At 39.2% G+C, this 16,517-nt stretch overlaps 2 protein-coding genes across 2 annotated transcripts in view; one reads left to right on the forward strand and one right to left on the reverse strand.

The window, feature by feature from the left end:
* LOC109637326 (ly6/PLAUR domain-containing protein 1) overlaps positions 1-4,919 on the forward strand; it is an 18,801-nt gene extending 13,882 nt beyond the window's left edge. Inside the window, exon 3 of the mRNA XM_020099604.2 lies at positions 3,666-4,919. Coding sequence (XP_019955163.1) covers positions 3,666-3,904 — 239 coding nt within the window. The 3' untranslated portion in view covers positions 3,905-4,919. The remainder of the gene's footprint in view (positions 1-3,665) is intronic.
* The window catches only part of gpr39 (G protein-coupled receptor 39), a 26,780-nt gene continuing 12,110 nt past the window's right edge, over positions 1,848-16,517 (reverse strand). The window contains exon 2 of the mRNA XM_020099603.2: positions 1,848-6,237. Coding sequence (XP_019955162.2) covers positions 5,729-6,237 — 509 coding nt within the window. The 3' untranslated portion in view covers positions 1,848-5,728. The remainder of the gene's footprint in view (positions 6,238-16,517) is intronic.

A 16,517-nucleotide genomic window follows, 5' to 3' on the forward strand; every position in this document is an offset into this window, starting at 1 on the left:
GAGATGAAACCCTCACATTGATTTTTTGCACATATTTCCTGTAAATAGGACAGAGCCTGGTGGGTGTCACGAGTCTTTTGATGTTAAAATTGTATTTACCAAAACTAAGCTGCTTTTTGAAGGTCTCTATGGGCACAGATGGGTGCACAGCAAAATATCTTACAAAAGGTTCACAAATAGGTGTGTCGGGATTAAATTCAAGAACTGAATAATGATTAATTCACTAGTTCCTGATAAGAAACTCTGAATCAGGCATAAAGAGATAATGACAGATTTTTAAAGAACAGATTGCTACATACTGGATTGAAATGTATAACTAATGGGAATGGAAATGAGTTCAGCTGAGATCCAATGCCGTGCTCTCAGTCCAGACCATGAGCACTGGAAGGGAAACCTCTGGCTCTCAAGTCTTGAAAAATGCTACTTACAAAACAAGTGTACAGAATTAGAAAAGGGCATGGGAGACATAATCAAATGTTCTAGTATAGCTCTCTCTGTCCAGGACAAGGTGTCTGCTTCTGTGCACATCACATGTTGTCATTATTATTGTCAGCATTAGGAGATTTAATGACTGTAGACGAAAGATTGGTGTTGTTCAGTCAAGGTCTGCATGAGAGCGAAGGTTTAAAGAAGAAATCTGTAAAAACGAATTGGTAAAGCGTGAGAGTGCAGCTGACATCTATCTGTGAGTCATGTTTTCAGACAGGTACTCTGGGGTCTGGACTTTCTCCAGAGGTTTCCCTTCACGCATGCACAAAGCAGCAGGAGATTCTCTCATCAGACTCAGAGGATCTGCTGCTGTGATCGCTCTGACTGCACCAAACTTTTTTTTTCAAGTTTTCTGGCATTTAATGACAACTTATTCTTTTTAACTGATCTCACTTCAACTTGATGAGCCTGCTTCTGTCAATCAATCAAAGCTGCCACTATCAGTCAGTTATTTCTCACAGGAGCTCGTACCCACTCACCAAAGTTGCACAGAGCAAGAACAGATGTGCAGGGTAAGGAGTGGGAATAATATTGGGGCCATTTTCCCTATTACAAGTCAGTGAACCATCCAACTGAATTTGAAGCAAAAAAAGCTGAAAACGTTGCAGTTGAAAGTGTTGACATGTGAATTTGTACTTTCTCAACACCTAAATGTAACTGAGATTCCTTTCATTGAAAACTGCAAAGCACCATGCTCCTGGAATTACAGCCAGTAGTTAGTGCTGGGTATCACTGATCTGCTGGATCAATTCAATTTTGATTCACAAGCTTCCAATTCAATTTGATTTGACTCAAAAGCGATATTGTCAGAGATTCTCAGGAGACTTATACTGTAAATTGTACAAGCAGCACTCTAAACTATTGCCTTATTGAAAAAAACAATGTTTACATCACAAGTTGATCCAAAGCAGATATCCAATACATTAATCATAGTAGTCACAATATCTATACACAACAAAACATGTAAAATGATGTCACCAGCAGCTGGTGTAAATAAAACAAACCTAATGGAAACATCACATTTACCTCAGAAAAATATGTGCTTTGCTTTAATTGATTGTGTCGGTAAAACTTGGTAGGTTAATCTTCATATGTTCAAAAGTTGTGACAGACTCAAATTCAATCAAATGTCTTTTCTACTCGAGCTGTTTAGGATCAGATGTTTTTGTGTTTCATTTTGTTTGCATCTTAATGGACCTCTTCAAGGCTGCAGCTGAAAAGTCAAAATTCTCTCCTTTCCTAACCTTGATTCCTTCACTCCGATGGAAAACCAAATGTGGGCAAGAAAAGATGTGGCTTGGAATTTTTGAGTAGTTTGAAAAGAGAACTGTAGTGCGAAGAAAATCTGACTGCATATATCATTTATACATCATTAAGCTTTTATTAAAACTTTGTTTATCACAGAAGATAACAGAACAAAACAAATAGGGCTGAAAATGTTGAAATATATATAGTATAACAACGTGGTATATAGGTTTATACAAGTAGAGGAGTTGTAATGTTTTTGTAAAAGGCTGTGTACGTTATGTAGTAATCGGTAAAATGATTAGCAAGAGATTAAGGCATTAAGGCTGAATGATTGAGGGCATCAAAGCAAATCACATCATCCACACTACCTGTTCTGCTGCAGTGTGAATCAAGCTTCATCATCTGGTTGAGTTCAATTCAGTTTTTCAGATAGTAGCACCACATCACATCACACATGACCTCAAGGCGTTTTACATAATACGTTGGAGACCATACAATATTAAAGTGAAATCCAGCAGTTCCAAAAATGTGGAGAGACAAAACAGAGGGGAGAGAAGAGAGGGGGGGTGGAGAGGGAGAGAGAGACTTGGAACACTTCATTATTATCATTTTTAAGATCTGTCAAACTTTCAATAATAATAATCATAATCATAAGGGCTGCTGGTCTGTGCTTCATGCTGCCGCCTCCTCCTCAACATAAATGGTACATGGTCTATATTTATAAAGCACTAGTCTTGATGACCACTCAAAGCTCAGAGCAGTTTCACCATTCACCCATTTACACACACATTCATACAATACATCTAAGTGCAGCACGTCCCTATCACTCACACGCCGCCAGCACAGCCGTCATTGGCAATTACGTGTTCAGTATCTTGCGAAAGGACACTTTTGTATGAATGGGGATCAACCGCCGGCCCTCTCCGGCTTGAACTCCTAATGACCTGTATGTTTCTGTTGGTCCGCTGCTCGTCAGTGTGACCCTTCTCATTTCCACTTATACTTTCAATGTTAGCTCCGAGCTAATAGGGCTTTATTTCTATATGGTAACGCTGCACTGACAATTACTGTTTATCACATATCAACTGAAGACAGAGTGTTTTAGAGACACAGAAAACTGTTCAAATAATGAGTTAACTTAGGAGCATCAGCCCGATAAAGAGATGTTATTAATGATCAAGTTTTCTTTCAGCTTCTCTTGAAACATGTTTCATTGTTTTCTTTAAGCTGAAATTCCATTAGTAAGAATATTATATAGAGATTTTCTTGTCATTTGCCCTCTCTCTCTCTCTCTCTCACACACACACACACACTCACACACAAAGACTCTCTCTCTGTCTGTCTTTCTCTCTCTCTCTCACTCTCTCACACACACACACACACACACACTTTTTCTCTCTCTCTCTCACACACACACACTCACACACAAAGACTCTCTCTCTGTCTGTCTGCCTTTCTCTCTCTCTCTCACTCACACACAAACACAGACACACACACTCTCTCTCACACACACTCACACACAAAGACTCTCTCTCTGTCTGTCTTTCCTCTCTCACTCACTCTCTCACACACACACTCTCTCTGTCTGTCTTTCTCTCTCTCACACACACACACACTTTTTTTCTCTCTCTCTCACACACACACACACACACACACACACACTCACACACAAAGACTCTCTCTCTGTCTGTCTGCCTTTCTCTCTCTCTCACTCACACACAAACACAGACACACACACTCTCTCTCACACACACTCACACACAAAGACTCTCTCTCTGTCTGTCTTTCCTCTCTCACTCACTCACTCTCTCTCACACACACACACACACACACACACACACACACACACACACACACACACACACACACACACACTCTCTCTCTCTCGAATCAAATTGGCTTAAAATATCTATTTCCGTGCATTTCAGGGATACACTACCGTAAGTCCTGCGCCTCATCTGGAGCTTGTCTGATTGCTTCCTCTGGCTACCAGCAGTTCTGCACCGGCAAGCTCAACTCAGTGTGCATCACCTGCTGCAACACACCGCTGTGTAATGGACCACGCCAGAAGAAGCGACCCCAACCGTCCGCTGCCATCACTCTGACCACACCACTGCTCCCTGTATTTTCTGTCTACATCCTCCTACTGTCCCTCACCCTCTGCTGACAGACCTTCACATGGGGCATGGAGAAACAAAGCTGCTGCTGACAGTACAGAAGACACGAACCAGAACTGAGACGTACACACTTTGAAATGTATATTCTACGAGGCATGTGGAAGCTTTGTATAATATTTGTGTTCTTTCTTCCCCTGCTTTTTGTCGCAGCTTGCCTTCAGAGTTCAAACACCATACAGCACTGGGGATTTTTATCCTCATGCTCGCAGCTTACAAGTGGAGTTGGGTTAGCTGAGGAGGAAATGCACAGTGCTGTGGATCACAGGGCCTGGAGCTATTTATCAGACAGTAGGTGGCTTATGCACATTTGTCTTTTTTACACTGCAAGGTCAAATAAGATATATTGCAGGAAAGATAAGCAAGTTAAGATTCATCACTCATTCTCCATTCGATCTCCAGAATAAACTCCATGATTTATTCTCCACGGAAACCATTAACTATCACCAAGCTGGCAGCATATGTATGAACTGAGTATGAAATGTGCAGCCATGATATTAAATGATTTGGAGGAAAGAATCTGCAGACATGACAAAATGACTTGATGAATAAATAATGTATGTGTCTGTGATGATAGCACCTCACACACCCGCATAATTCCATGACAAATTCATACTGTAACAGTCAGTAACATCAGTGAAAGCCATTCAAAAGTTCAGTTGTATTTTGAAACTTCTCTCTGCTAGTTCTCACAATAACATTCTGCTCACACGTTCTGTACATAGAGCTACAAGAGCATGCTGAAATACAGAAATCTGTTTCAAACTAACCACATGGTCTTGGCATCGCTTATTTCTGAAATCACAAGTATGAGGTGGCACGACAGGAATGGCTGTCAGTGACTGTCCAGGATAATGGACTCACGTTAGAAAGAGACTTTAGGACAAGATCTTCTATGATAGGTATCATTTTAGGTATCTTTAGGTCACGATGGGCTTCACTTGAAAAATATTGTACATATAAAACTCATCAAATGGTAACATTCTGTTGCTTTTTCAGTGGTTCATTTAAAATATAAAAATTGTGTTTTTTGCTGGTTTGATGAGTTTACACATGACTTTTCTTTCTCTGGAACTGAGCTGAAAGTTAAAGGTAGCACATGGAGAAACACACGTGTTGTGATGTTGTCCTGTTTAACCCCTAGCCTTGTCAAATCAAATTCAGAAATTAGTCATTGATATTTTCTATTTCCAAGAGATACCATCAATGTTTGCAGATGAAAAAACATCTCTAGATTTCATTGGATAAAACTATAACCAATCAGATTTGTTTGGTTTCCAGGCCCCATCTTTTTTGATGCATTTCTAGTGTTTTCATTACAATCACCATCCGCTGTAAGAGCGTGGGACAACATGTAGCTGAGGAACATCATTTAGTTTGCATGCTGCAGTTTTAAAAGAAGTGAATAACATGCCCCACAGTGGTTCGAAGATGATCACAAGTAAATATCATAATGCTCATTGTGTGGAAGAATGGCAACATCTCTTTCTGCCATGACCCCAAAAGTGGCATAGACAAAGACCAAATTTTTTTCAATGAATTTGAAGGACTTGTAGTATTGTTGGTTTGTGTCTATTTCATAATTACAAATTTATGTTAAATGCAAGGTTTTTTATTGCCGCGTTGTCAGCTTACTGTGATCTGTCACAGATCATTGAAATTCATGATTTAACACTTTGTAGCCAACTGTATTTACTGTGTATAAATGTCTTTATTTATTTCTAATGGCACAGCACAAATGTCCTTGGACCAAGAAGTTTCCGCCATGTTTGTTTTTACTGTTTATTGTGTTATAATAAATTGCAGGCTACAGCACGTTATATTTCAGTCTCTGATGGTTCCTCTGTCTTTATTTCAAGAACTGAAGCTGACTGTTCAGGCAGGGTGACGGTCGTCCCAGGATCTGATGTATGACTATCTCCTATGCCACTATCCTTCTGAAAGGTTGTAAAAGTGGGAGGGGGTGTTTCTTGTACCTGGGAGGCCTGGTTTGCTTTGCTTCTACGCAATGACCTGATCAACAGGGGCCGCTGTGAGCGCGCAGAAGCAGCGTGTAAGCTCTTCAAGTTGCGCTTGTTCACGTGTTCGATAGTGAGGTTGCACCGCAGCACCTGAACAAAGACTTCCCTGAACTGCCTGGAGGACAGATTGTAAAGGAATGGGTTGAGCACAGAGCTGATGTAGAAGAAGGAGTCAGCCACAGGGTGAAGTGTGATGTAGCTCCTGAAGAAAGAAGGAGTCCAGTGGGACTTGGGCACGGTGGCCCTCATAAGTCGACGAATCTGGTTGGGAAGCCAGCACACGGTCAACGAACCCACGATGAGACCTGAGGCAAAATCAGACAGAAATGTTAGAGGCACAAAATATGAGATATTCAACAGTTGAGTTCCTATTGATATATCTCATTCCTGTGTCGAATAGAAGGCAGCCTATTAGCTTATTATAGCATAAAGCGTAGAAACTAGGATAAACAGCCAATGCGTAATATCTGTGTAGCTAAAGCCATACAAAAACAACAAGATATTATCAGGGAATCATGTGTTGGAATATTTTCTGTCCAAGTGCAGTGAACTCTTTGATGTCTGTTGTAATCTCTCATGAGGAAAAGACTCTTCTCTAATTACCAAAATGTTGAACTATTCCTTTAAGGCTGCCGTTTATCCCTGAAAAATGATCACAAATAGATGTTGTTGATGCTGAAGTATACGTTTGGTGTAATGTGCTTCCATGTGAACTCAGCTTGTATGAACCAGCAGGAAGGATGGTTGTGAAAAGGATTTCAAAATGCTAAACAGCATATTACTGCTTTGCTTAAATTATCTTTAATTATCAGAAACTGGAAGTTGGCTCTTTGCTTTTTTACTTTGAACATCATCCATTATCACTTCTTATATCAGGCATCAGTTCACTATGTTTCATCCCCCAAGTTTAATTTCATTTCAACTTTACTAAGCTGCTGTGTGAACTTCCAGCATGTGTGCACCCTCTGCACGACACTCATGTGTTCTTGAAGGTTTTACATCAGTTTCCTCCAAACTGCTTTTGTCTATCACTAAACTGACAGACCGCTACGGTTCAAAAGTCCTCACAGGCTGATTTAAATGGACGTGACTGAAATCAGGCACATTATAAATGCTGAAACTTTATTCCTACCTGATTATTATGATTCATTTTCTAAATGCACTGCTGGCATTTCAAACAATTACCAACAGGATGTTTTCTCTGAACCCACGGTTATGTCTCATCTGTCATGTCTGAGTCATTTGCTTAGTCTTTGGAGGGACTTAAACATCCCCATTCTCTCATCGAGTGTTTATCCATTCCCTGCAGTGTTTTTAATGGGAATTGGACTGTGACCAAACAGCCTTTCAACACTCACAAAATTATCTTGCTTGACACATCACTTCCTGCTGAGGAACACAGACACAGATAGAGTATTTATAATACGGCTTCCAAGACCACAGGGAGAATTATTTATTCCAATGTCATTTAAGGAAAGAGAGAAGCAACTGTGGAAGTTGTCTTTGCAAGGGGCAAATGTAATCCATCCTCAAGTCCTCCAACTTCAATGAGCACATCATTCAGGTTGGAGGCAACCACTAATACGTCGCTTGTCCCGGATACAACCTGCAAGAGCAAACATATTGGATGTTTGTCCTCCCTATTAACAATAATAAAAATGTGCCATGAGATATTGTCGCAGTTCCATTAGGGTCAGCCACAACTGTACTTGTATGTTAATGAAAATATTGTGGTTTGGGTATTTAACATTAGAGAACCATCATTAATAAACATGTGGTTTAGGTTGTAGAACAGGTGTAGTTAAGAGGAATTGTGTTGGCCATCAGTTTCACACAGGAAACGAACAGCAGGCGACGGAGTGAAGGTCATTCACCCAAACCCTGCTCCTATTCATTCATTCATCCAAACCCTGCTCCTATAATAGACTCTCACTCTTTTCAGTAAGCAACACTGTGTTTTTCTTCTTTGCTCTACCAACCACTACAGCCTTAGGTCAGAAATGTGAGCTTAATTGTTTTTCACTCAGTTTAAATAGATCTTCTGTATTTGAAAGCCAAAACATCCAAGCTGGAGTTAAGTAAGGAGATTTGTTTTTAGCTGCTGCTTGGCTTCATGGTAACCTCAGTCAGGCCACCACTTCAAAAAGATATTGCCAGACCTGTTGGTTGTATGGTCATAAAAAATATACAGACATTCGTGGTTAGAATGAAATATCTCAACAACTCTGGTAAATTCATGATTCACACAGAATTACTTGGTAATCGTCTGACTTTTCATCTCACACCAGTATCAGGTCAACATTTCCATTTGTCCAAATTGTCCTAAACCCGACACTGGATTGCATAAAGATTAGTTAATTGTAGGGAAACAAATTCTAGCATATTTGGTACAACAATAAAATGTCTGTTTTTAACTAACCCTAGGCCTGAGTAGACTGACATCCATCACAGATTCAAATCAAAGTTTGCACTGCGATACAAATGCTTTACACAACATGTAAAGAGAGGGAAAGATAAATTAATAAGCAGCGAAAAACAAACCAAGTCCTTTAATCAGAGTTGTCCTGCCTTATTTCCTGCTGAGGGTTCGACAGATGATTAAAGAGACACTGGTAATTTAATGAGTCTCTTTTTGTCAGTCTGTAAGCTAAATATATTCACCTCATGACCTTTTCAAAAACCCAAACACTTACCAGTCAACCAGGTCCATCCCAAGTGAATGGCTCATAAGCATTTTCTCTCATTAAATGTCAACTCAGCCATTACTTTTCAACTGTGGGTCCGATGGGAAGTGGTGTTCAGAGACTATTCAGTAACTTTCTGAAAACCAACCAAATCATGTGGCGGAAAACTTCCATGCAAGAACCAGGGTGCCTGTCTCTTTCTGAGCGGCTCTTCTGCTAAGTATAACAGGATACTTTTCATTAAATGTTATATGCTTTATGGTTTTCCAATGACATTTACAGTTAGAATGGAAGCCTACAGACATAAGCTATAAACAGTTGATCGTTATTGAGCATTTTATAAAAATTGGCAGAACAGATCATCCTGTCAGATTCTCCTCGGCACCACCTCTGTGGAAAGGTCTTTTTGGTTTTCAGTAGGATATAGTTTTTCAATTTTATGTCGAACCAACAACCTTTACAATCACCTGTACTCTAACTCCTTCACATTGTATAATTGTTGTGTTATTGTTTTTCTTTTTCTTTTCTTTTCGTTTTACATTTTCTTTGAAAGAGGGCATACAGTTGGTTCATATAGGAATCTGTATCCACAGTGAAACCTTTATATTCCAAGTTGCATATGTGTTTTTGAGACTTCCTAGAGACTTTTTAAGGGCCACAAACCCTCGGGGGTCCAGAGGAACTCTTTTTCATAGTGTAGCATTAATAGTAAAAAGCAATTGGGCATTTATGGTGAATGGTGAATGCTATATGTTGTTTTATCACACTTTTATAGTCTTGATGACCACTTAAAACACTTAACTTAACTTAACCTTTATATGTTATGATTGATGCTTAGAATCGAATTGAACTTTGTAACCTTATTTTGAAAAGTGCTATACAAATTAAGTTGTATATAAATTTAGGATGAAAATGTGGAGCCATACACTTTGAAGACACAGAGTAAGATATCATGAGAGTTTTTGGTGATAAGGGCCGATGCAGCTGTCGCTCTAAACAATGTGCTCTAAACAAAAACACAGAATCTCTGCAGCAGAATTAATATGTTATGTTCTGCCCCCCCCCCCTTGCTTGAACATGCAGGAGATGTCTGTGTTGTTGTGAACACATCTGAGTGGAGAATCTCCAGCTGTGTGTGTTTGCATTTGAATTTTCCAGATAAATTGCTGCTTATAATTATTCTTATAATAACAGAGAAATATGCTTAGATTAGAAACCAGGAAATTATATGATTGTAAAAATGCAGAGAGATTTCTGTGCCAATTGGTAGATACACTAATCATTTAATCTGTAATTCCAAACGTAAGGCATTGTTTATGTAAATCAGTGTGTCACTCCTGTCCTACCCCCTGTTGGTAGAAGACTGCAGCTTTTGAAAAAGTCTGGTTGACTATCCTGGAAGGCATCTTTATGAACGCCATCCTTATAAATGACACCAACTGTCCAAATGAATCAATTTCACAAACTGCACTGATCCAGTTTCATTAAACCTGAAGGGATGATATATTTTGGCAGTAGGTTCTTGTATCTTAAAACTAAGTTCAAAATTCAAATAGGCCACTAAAGATGTCACCCGGACGGATGATGCAGCAGGTTACTGATTAGCTGCCTTTTTTTAAGTGTTAGTAGTGTGAGCAAGATCAAGTATGAAGGGGGTGTGAGTGTGGGCAAATGTCACATTTGCTCGTTGATCACAGTCTGGGCGTTCATCTAGAAAGTTGTCACTGGGTCAGCACTATTACAGTAATGTCGCCGCAAAGACAAGAATATGCAGCTGAGGTGGTGAAAGTGCATTAAGAATATTGTTGATGATTATTAGGTTTCAGAGGCCTTTAACTTTTTGTGTCAGTTCATATTTATTATTTGTAGTCTGCCACTTTGGTTCAAACTGTGTTGACTGGAATGATGCATTGAACATGATGATCTGGAATTAAGGCCCATAAGGCCCCTCACACCAGATCAACATACAAGTCCTACTCAATGCGTTTAAAACATGAGCCATGAAACTCCAATATGATGGATTTCCTTCTATTTTAATAAAGAAAAACATCCGGTGCAAAGGTTGCTTCAAGTGTGTCGCTATCCTAAATTATTTTCAATATCTTGAAAATAAATGTCACAAGGGGCAAGGCTTAGAAGGAAAATGGCCACCCTCATCATAACTCTTAATGTAAAGCTTCAGTCCATCTCTGGGAAGAAGAGCTGTCAATGGGTGTTGAGGTCGACCTATAACGGGCAACACAAAGCCTGGTGGTTAACATTTCACCAAACCTGAGGCAAATGATGTTCCGGCCAAAATGTCATTTTGTCTTGAGAGATGCCTGACTGACCAAGCTGTGGTAAGAATTTCTCCATACTTATATACAATATATTTTCCTTAATCCCTTTAGCATTTTGTGTGTATTCATGTCTGCTTTTATTGACTGGTTCAGATCCATTTCTAGCATGTTACGTGGAGGTCCCATCAAGATCTCGACACCTGTGACCAGGTAGGGCGACTATCCCCTCTCCATGGCAGATGTTGGGAAATTGAAGAAACATTGACTTTTTTTTCAGTAAGGCTTGTGATTGCTTAATGCAGGAAACAGTAAGTGAGGGCTAACTTAAAATAAATAAATAAATAGGACATTATTTAGCATAGTTAAAGGGATAGTTCACCCAAAAATGAGAATCCACTCTTTATCTACTGACAACTATGACGATGGAGGAGTGGTGGAAGTGTTTGAGTTCACAAAACAGCCATTTTAATGGGATATCCTATCATTCCTATGCCGATGACAGCCATATCTACCTGTCTTTTAAGCCAGATAACGTCATCCGCTTGAGTGTCTTAACAGAGTGCCTAAATGCCATTAAGAAATGGATGTCATTTATCTTCCTTCAGCTAAATCTAAATTTAAAAAATCTGAAACAACAGTCTTCGGTCAGTGAGCAAATTTCTACCATTTCTTGGTATCTTGGATTAAAAAAGAATCTATATGTATCACATTCGACTCCCAACTGAATTTGAACAATGTTAATGAGATCATTAAATCCTCCTACTTCCACTGACGAAATATATTCTAAATGAAGTCAGTTTTATCTCTCCCTGACCTAGAAAAGCTCATACATGCTGTTGTCTTTTCCAGTCTGGACTATTACAATGAACATTATACATGCCTTAATCAAATCTTAGTAACTCGTTTGCAGCTTGTTCAAAATGCTGCTCCTCGTATTTTAACTAAAACAAAACTTCGGTCCACCAATCCTTGCAACCCTTCACTGGTTCACTGGTTACATTGCGTATTGATTCTAAGATTATTTTTAATAACTTTCAAAGCTCAATGCAGACTGGCCCCCACTTGACACAGCTATTGACTCCCTACAAACCCACTCAAATCCTGAGGTCAGCTAGCCTGTCCTTGTTAGCTGTCCCTTAAGTGACTTTTTCTCCCCACAGTTGTGGAAACTGTTGGGTTTCTTTATATTTAGCTATGAGTTGGCCCTTAAAATTGAACTGGATTTAATACCTTATATTTGAGTTCATTCATCTTTTTACCATGATTTTTTTGCGAAGCACTTTGTAACCTTGTTCAAATAAGTGCTATACAAAGAAATTCATTATTATAATGATAAGGCTGTTTTCTAAGGGTGACCGAGGCTTTGGAACTCCCTGACAAATTAGGTGGACCAACTCACTACCTATATTTAAATCACTGTCGACCATGCACGGCCCTCTCACTACAGTAGCCAGAGACACAGGAGTTGCTTTTCAGCATCTTTTATTCTCACACATAAAGACCAAACTAAACATAAATTGTCCAACTTATAACCTTTTCAGGCTCTTCGTGCCTCTCTCCACATGTGCATCCCTTGTGTGTGTCTCTCACACAGTGCCCGTGTCTCCTTGAGGCAGCTCAGCTTCTGCCTTTTGTACCAGAGGATCAGTCAGCTAACAGCTCTCACCTGCGCTGATTGATCCTCTGCTCCAGGTGAAGGTGCTCTCCCAGCTACCTCCACAACTTATTTTTACCCTGGTGCTAGTGTGTTGTTTTAACTCATTTTATTCCTTTTTATCTTACTTTCATTGCAACCGCATGTTATGTAGTTTCTTAAATAGGACAACTTTTGACTCTGCTGCCTATGACAGTCGGTGTTTAGTTTAAAAAGGCATAGAGGTAATGACGTCTGATCTACATGACTTTCATAACACTGCCATACAAGCCGATAGCCAGTCAGATTTACCTTTAGCCTCAGTGTACCCTCAGGTTCAGCTTTTAACGTTATTGTGATTAAAAGACTGAAACACCTGATGACGCCAAGGTACAACTGAAGATTATTATTTTCATATAACAACCAGTCTGACAGAGTTTAAATGTGAAGGTTACACAACTGTTCCTGTTCTCCCTCTCCTCCATATGAATGTCTTGACCTCAATATGCTTTGGCGCTTCAAACTGAAAACTGAAAGTGCTAAACAAATAAAGTTATATATAGATACATATATATATATATATATATATATTTGGGATGAAAAACGTGGAGCCATACACTTACTAGACACGAAAGAAGATATCGCGAGAGCTTTTGGTGAATAGGGCTGATGCCGGTGTTGATATGCTATAAACAAAAACACAGGATCTCTGCAACAGAATTAATGTGTTACGTCCTGCCTCTGCCTGTTGCGCTACCCATCATCTGAACATGCATAAGATTTCTATGTTGTTGTGAACATGTCTGAGCGGAGTATCTCCAGCTGTGTTGGGAGGCTGTGGCTGAGGGGTAGAGCGGTCGTCCTCAAACTAGAAGGTCGGCAGTTTGATACCAGTCTTCCCCATCTGCAAGCCCAAGTGTCCTTGGGCAAGATGCTTAATCCCAAATTGCCTCTCATAAAAAAGTGCTGCAAATAGATGCACTGTATGAATGTGTGTGGGAATGGCAAACTCTACTCTAAAGTGCTTTGAGTGATCATCAACACTGGAAAAGTGCTTTGTAAATACAAACCATTTACCCGTGCTCATGTTTGAAAGACACATAAAGTTTGGAGTCACTCTCAGGAGTTCCTGCCTGAAAATGGCTTGATAGGGTTTAAGTTCTGTCTTCGTTCTACTGACCTGCTGTTATTTCTGGCCAAGCAATATAAAAAATCTTCAGATGGTAGTTCACAACTTTTCAAAAAGCTTTGCAATTAAGCTCAGTATAAAGGATTACAACAAAATGAACACTGTGCTCTTCAAGGTCCAGTGTGTAAGATTTAGGTGAAAGGGATCTATTGGCAGGAATGTAATGTAGAATAATTCTCATGATGTTTTCACTAGTTCATTTCATCTAAATTGTATGAATTGTAGTTTTCTTTATCCAGAAAAAACCCTTTATATTCAAATACTTTATATTTACATCGAGGGGACCCTCTCTACAGAGGCCGCCATGTTTTTTACATTAGTCCAGACTGAACAAACTAAACACCTTTTGAGTTTTTATGACAATTAAAGGCTACCACAGGTTATTTTTCATGTTTGGAAGGAGAGGGTGAGGTGAGGGGTGTTCAGCTGCAACATGCAATTTTAACACTAGATATCACAAAATTCTACACACTGTACTTTTAATTGTAAAACAAATTGCTAAAGAGGAAGTGATTCTATGAATGTTGCAGCTACTACAGAGATAAGCATCTGTCTGGTGGATATTATTGCTGACTGGGCAGCTTGGCCAGCTGCTGATCACTGCTGTAGGTTATCAGAGGAGTTTAACTTGATGCAAAGACTTCCTTTTAAATCCCCACTCCAACTGACCGCTAAAGAGCGCTGTTAACCTGTTTATTCAATTATTAATATTGAATGTATTGTATGTCCAAATCGCACCAAATTAAGTTGTGTACTTATGTGGAACATTTAGAATACAAATGACAAATGTGGAGCCAATAAGATGACCGATCCACATACAGAGAGAAAAACAGACATTTGTGGAATTGCGGTAAGTATAAATTATATCATGATATTATTATTATTATTATACTCTTGTCCTTCTGAATGAACTTTGCTCAAAACTGCAATCTCGGCTGATGGTCTAATCATTGATAATCCCAAGCTCTGATACACACTCAAAAACACACCACTTAAATAGTGTATTTATAAAGAGCTGTTCTGGTTTTGATTAACACTCAAAGTGCTTCGATGTTACAGTTCCACAATACCCATTCACACACACATTCATACAGTACATCCATGTGCAACACTTAGCATCACACATCAGTCACACTCAGGGGCAATTTGGGGTTCAGTGTCTTGCCCAAGAACACTTCAGTACGTACAGCGGAGGAGCCAGGGTTCAAACCATCAACCTTCTACCCTCCTTAACTCCAGCCACCCGCTTATTGTCCCCCTGCTCTGTCAGCTAATTAAAAAGCTATTAAACCAGATTATTAGAACAATGTCTGTCTGTAATTGGAGTATAGTTTGATTGAGCTTATCAAGTCCTGGTGCAGTGTGAGAAAAGAGTAAACTGAAGCTTTGTTTCAAGTAAACATGATTTAATCTGGGAGTAAACAGACCAAAAAAATCTGTTTAATAATCAGATCTTCAATGTCTCCCATAGCCCCATCAAAGATGGAGATAAAAGGTGAAACACCAAAGGTTATCTTATCTTTTCCTTCCTTACAAATATATAAATACATTTATATATGTATAAACACATATATAGTATTTTTCAGTGTTTGAAAGTTTTTTTGCTCTGTATACCACACTGCATTAAGATGTCCTTTCACACTGAAGAGGTTGACCTCCCAAAATACCCCCATTAACAGAAAATCTTGGCCACTGAAAAGTCTGGTTTTCAGATCTGAATTATACAGATATTCAACAGCTCAAGCAAAGTCACTATCACTAATGAATAGTCTGATTTGTTTGCAGCTGTTGCAGCCTCTTTACCTCCTTCACTTAAGAAAAAAGAAGTGTCTGATCCAGGAGTATCACACAACTTCACTGCCATAGACTGTATAAACCTGCACATGAATGCATAACTCAGTGAGCAACTTTGCAAAAAGAGGGCATGACCACATCATCAATGCTCATAGTTTCTGTGAATGGAAACACCTGTAAATTCAACCGGAATAATAAAGAGATTAGTGAACTATGTCGGAAGCATATACCGCCTGAGTCAAGACTGAATCTTATCTCGTGCAAGTTATGTATGACCATCATTATATTTATTGATTTAAGCACATGATCTATGAAATTACCAAATCAAAAGCATTGCTGCATGATTCAGGATCAGTTTCACTCTCAGAAGCTCTCATGTAAGATGTTTAGTGTCAATGGATTTATGTTTCTTTAACTTGGGTAAATGAACTGTGAAGACTGGAGCTGTAAGAATAAATAATAAATTAAAACAGAGAGTACAAGTAGAGTACTACCACACACACACACACACACACACACACACACAGGCTTGTGCAGCTGTCCTTATTAGGACTTTGCATTTACTTACATTTATTGTAAACAGCCTAAGCAAAGCCTTGTCCCTAACCTTAACCATGACTAATTCATTTCTAACCTTAACCTTAACCTAGCCATTATTCACAATTTACATCTGATCCCTAACCTTAACTAGGACCTCATAGGTTTTGACACATTAGGACCAGGCTTTGGTACCAGTGCGGTCTACTGGTCCATGTTTATACTGAAAAATGCCCAAGAGGAGGGTAACAATTAACACACACACACACACACACACACTCACACACACACACACACACATGCAAAAGGACCCCCCCCCACACACATGCACCCACCCACAGTTAAGAGATAAAAATAGCGAGTGAGAGAAAAAAAGAGTAATTATATAGAGTATTATAAAGATAAAAGATTTTCTGTTTTGTGAAAAATGTGTAAACATGCAATATTAACCACCTCTGCTCTAGGATAG

The sequence above is a fragment of the Paralichthys olivaceus genome, chromosome 10 (genome assembly GCF_024713975.1).
Source record: "Paralichthys olivaceus isolate ysfri-2021 chromosome 10, ASM2471397v2, whole genome shotgun sequence".
NCBI classification, from domain to species: domain Eukaryota; kingdom Metazoa; phylum Chordata; class Actinopteri; order Pleuronectiformes; family Paralichthyidae; genus Paralichthys; species Paralichthys olivaceus.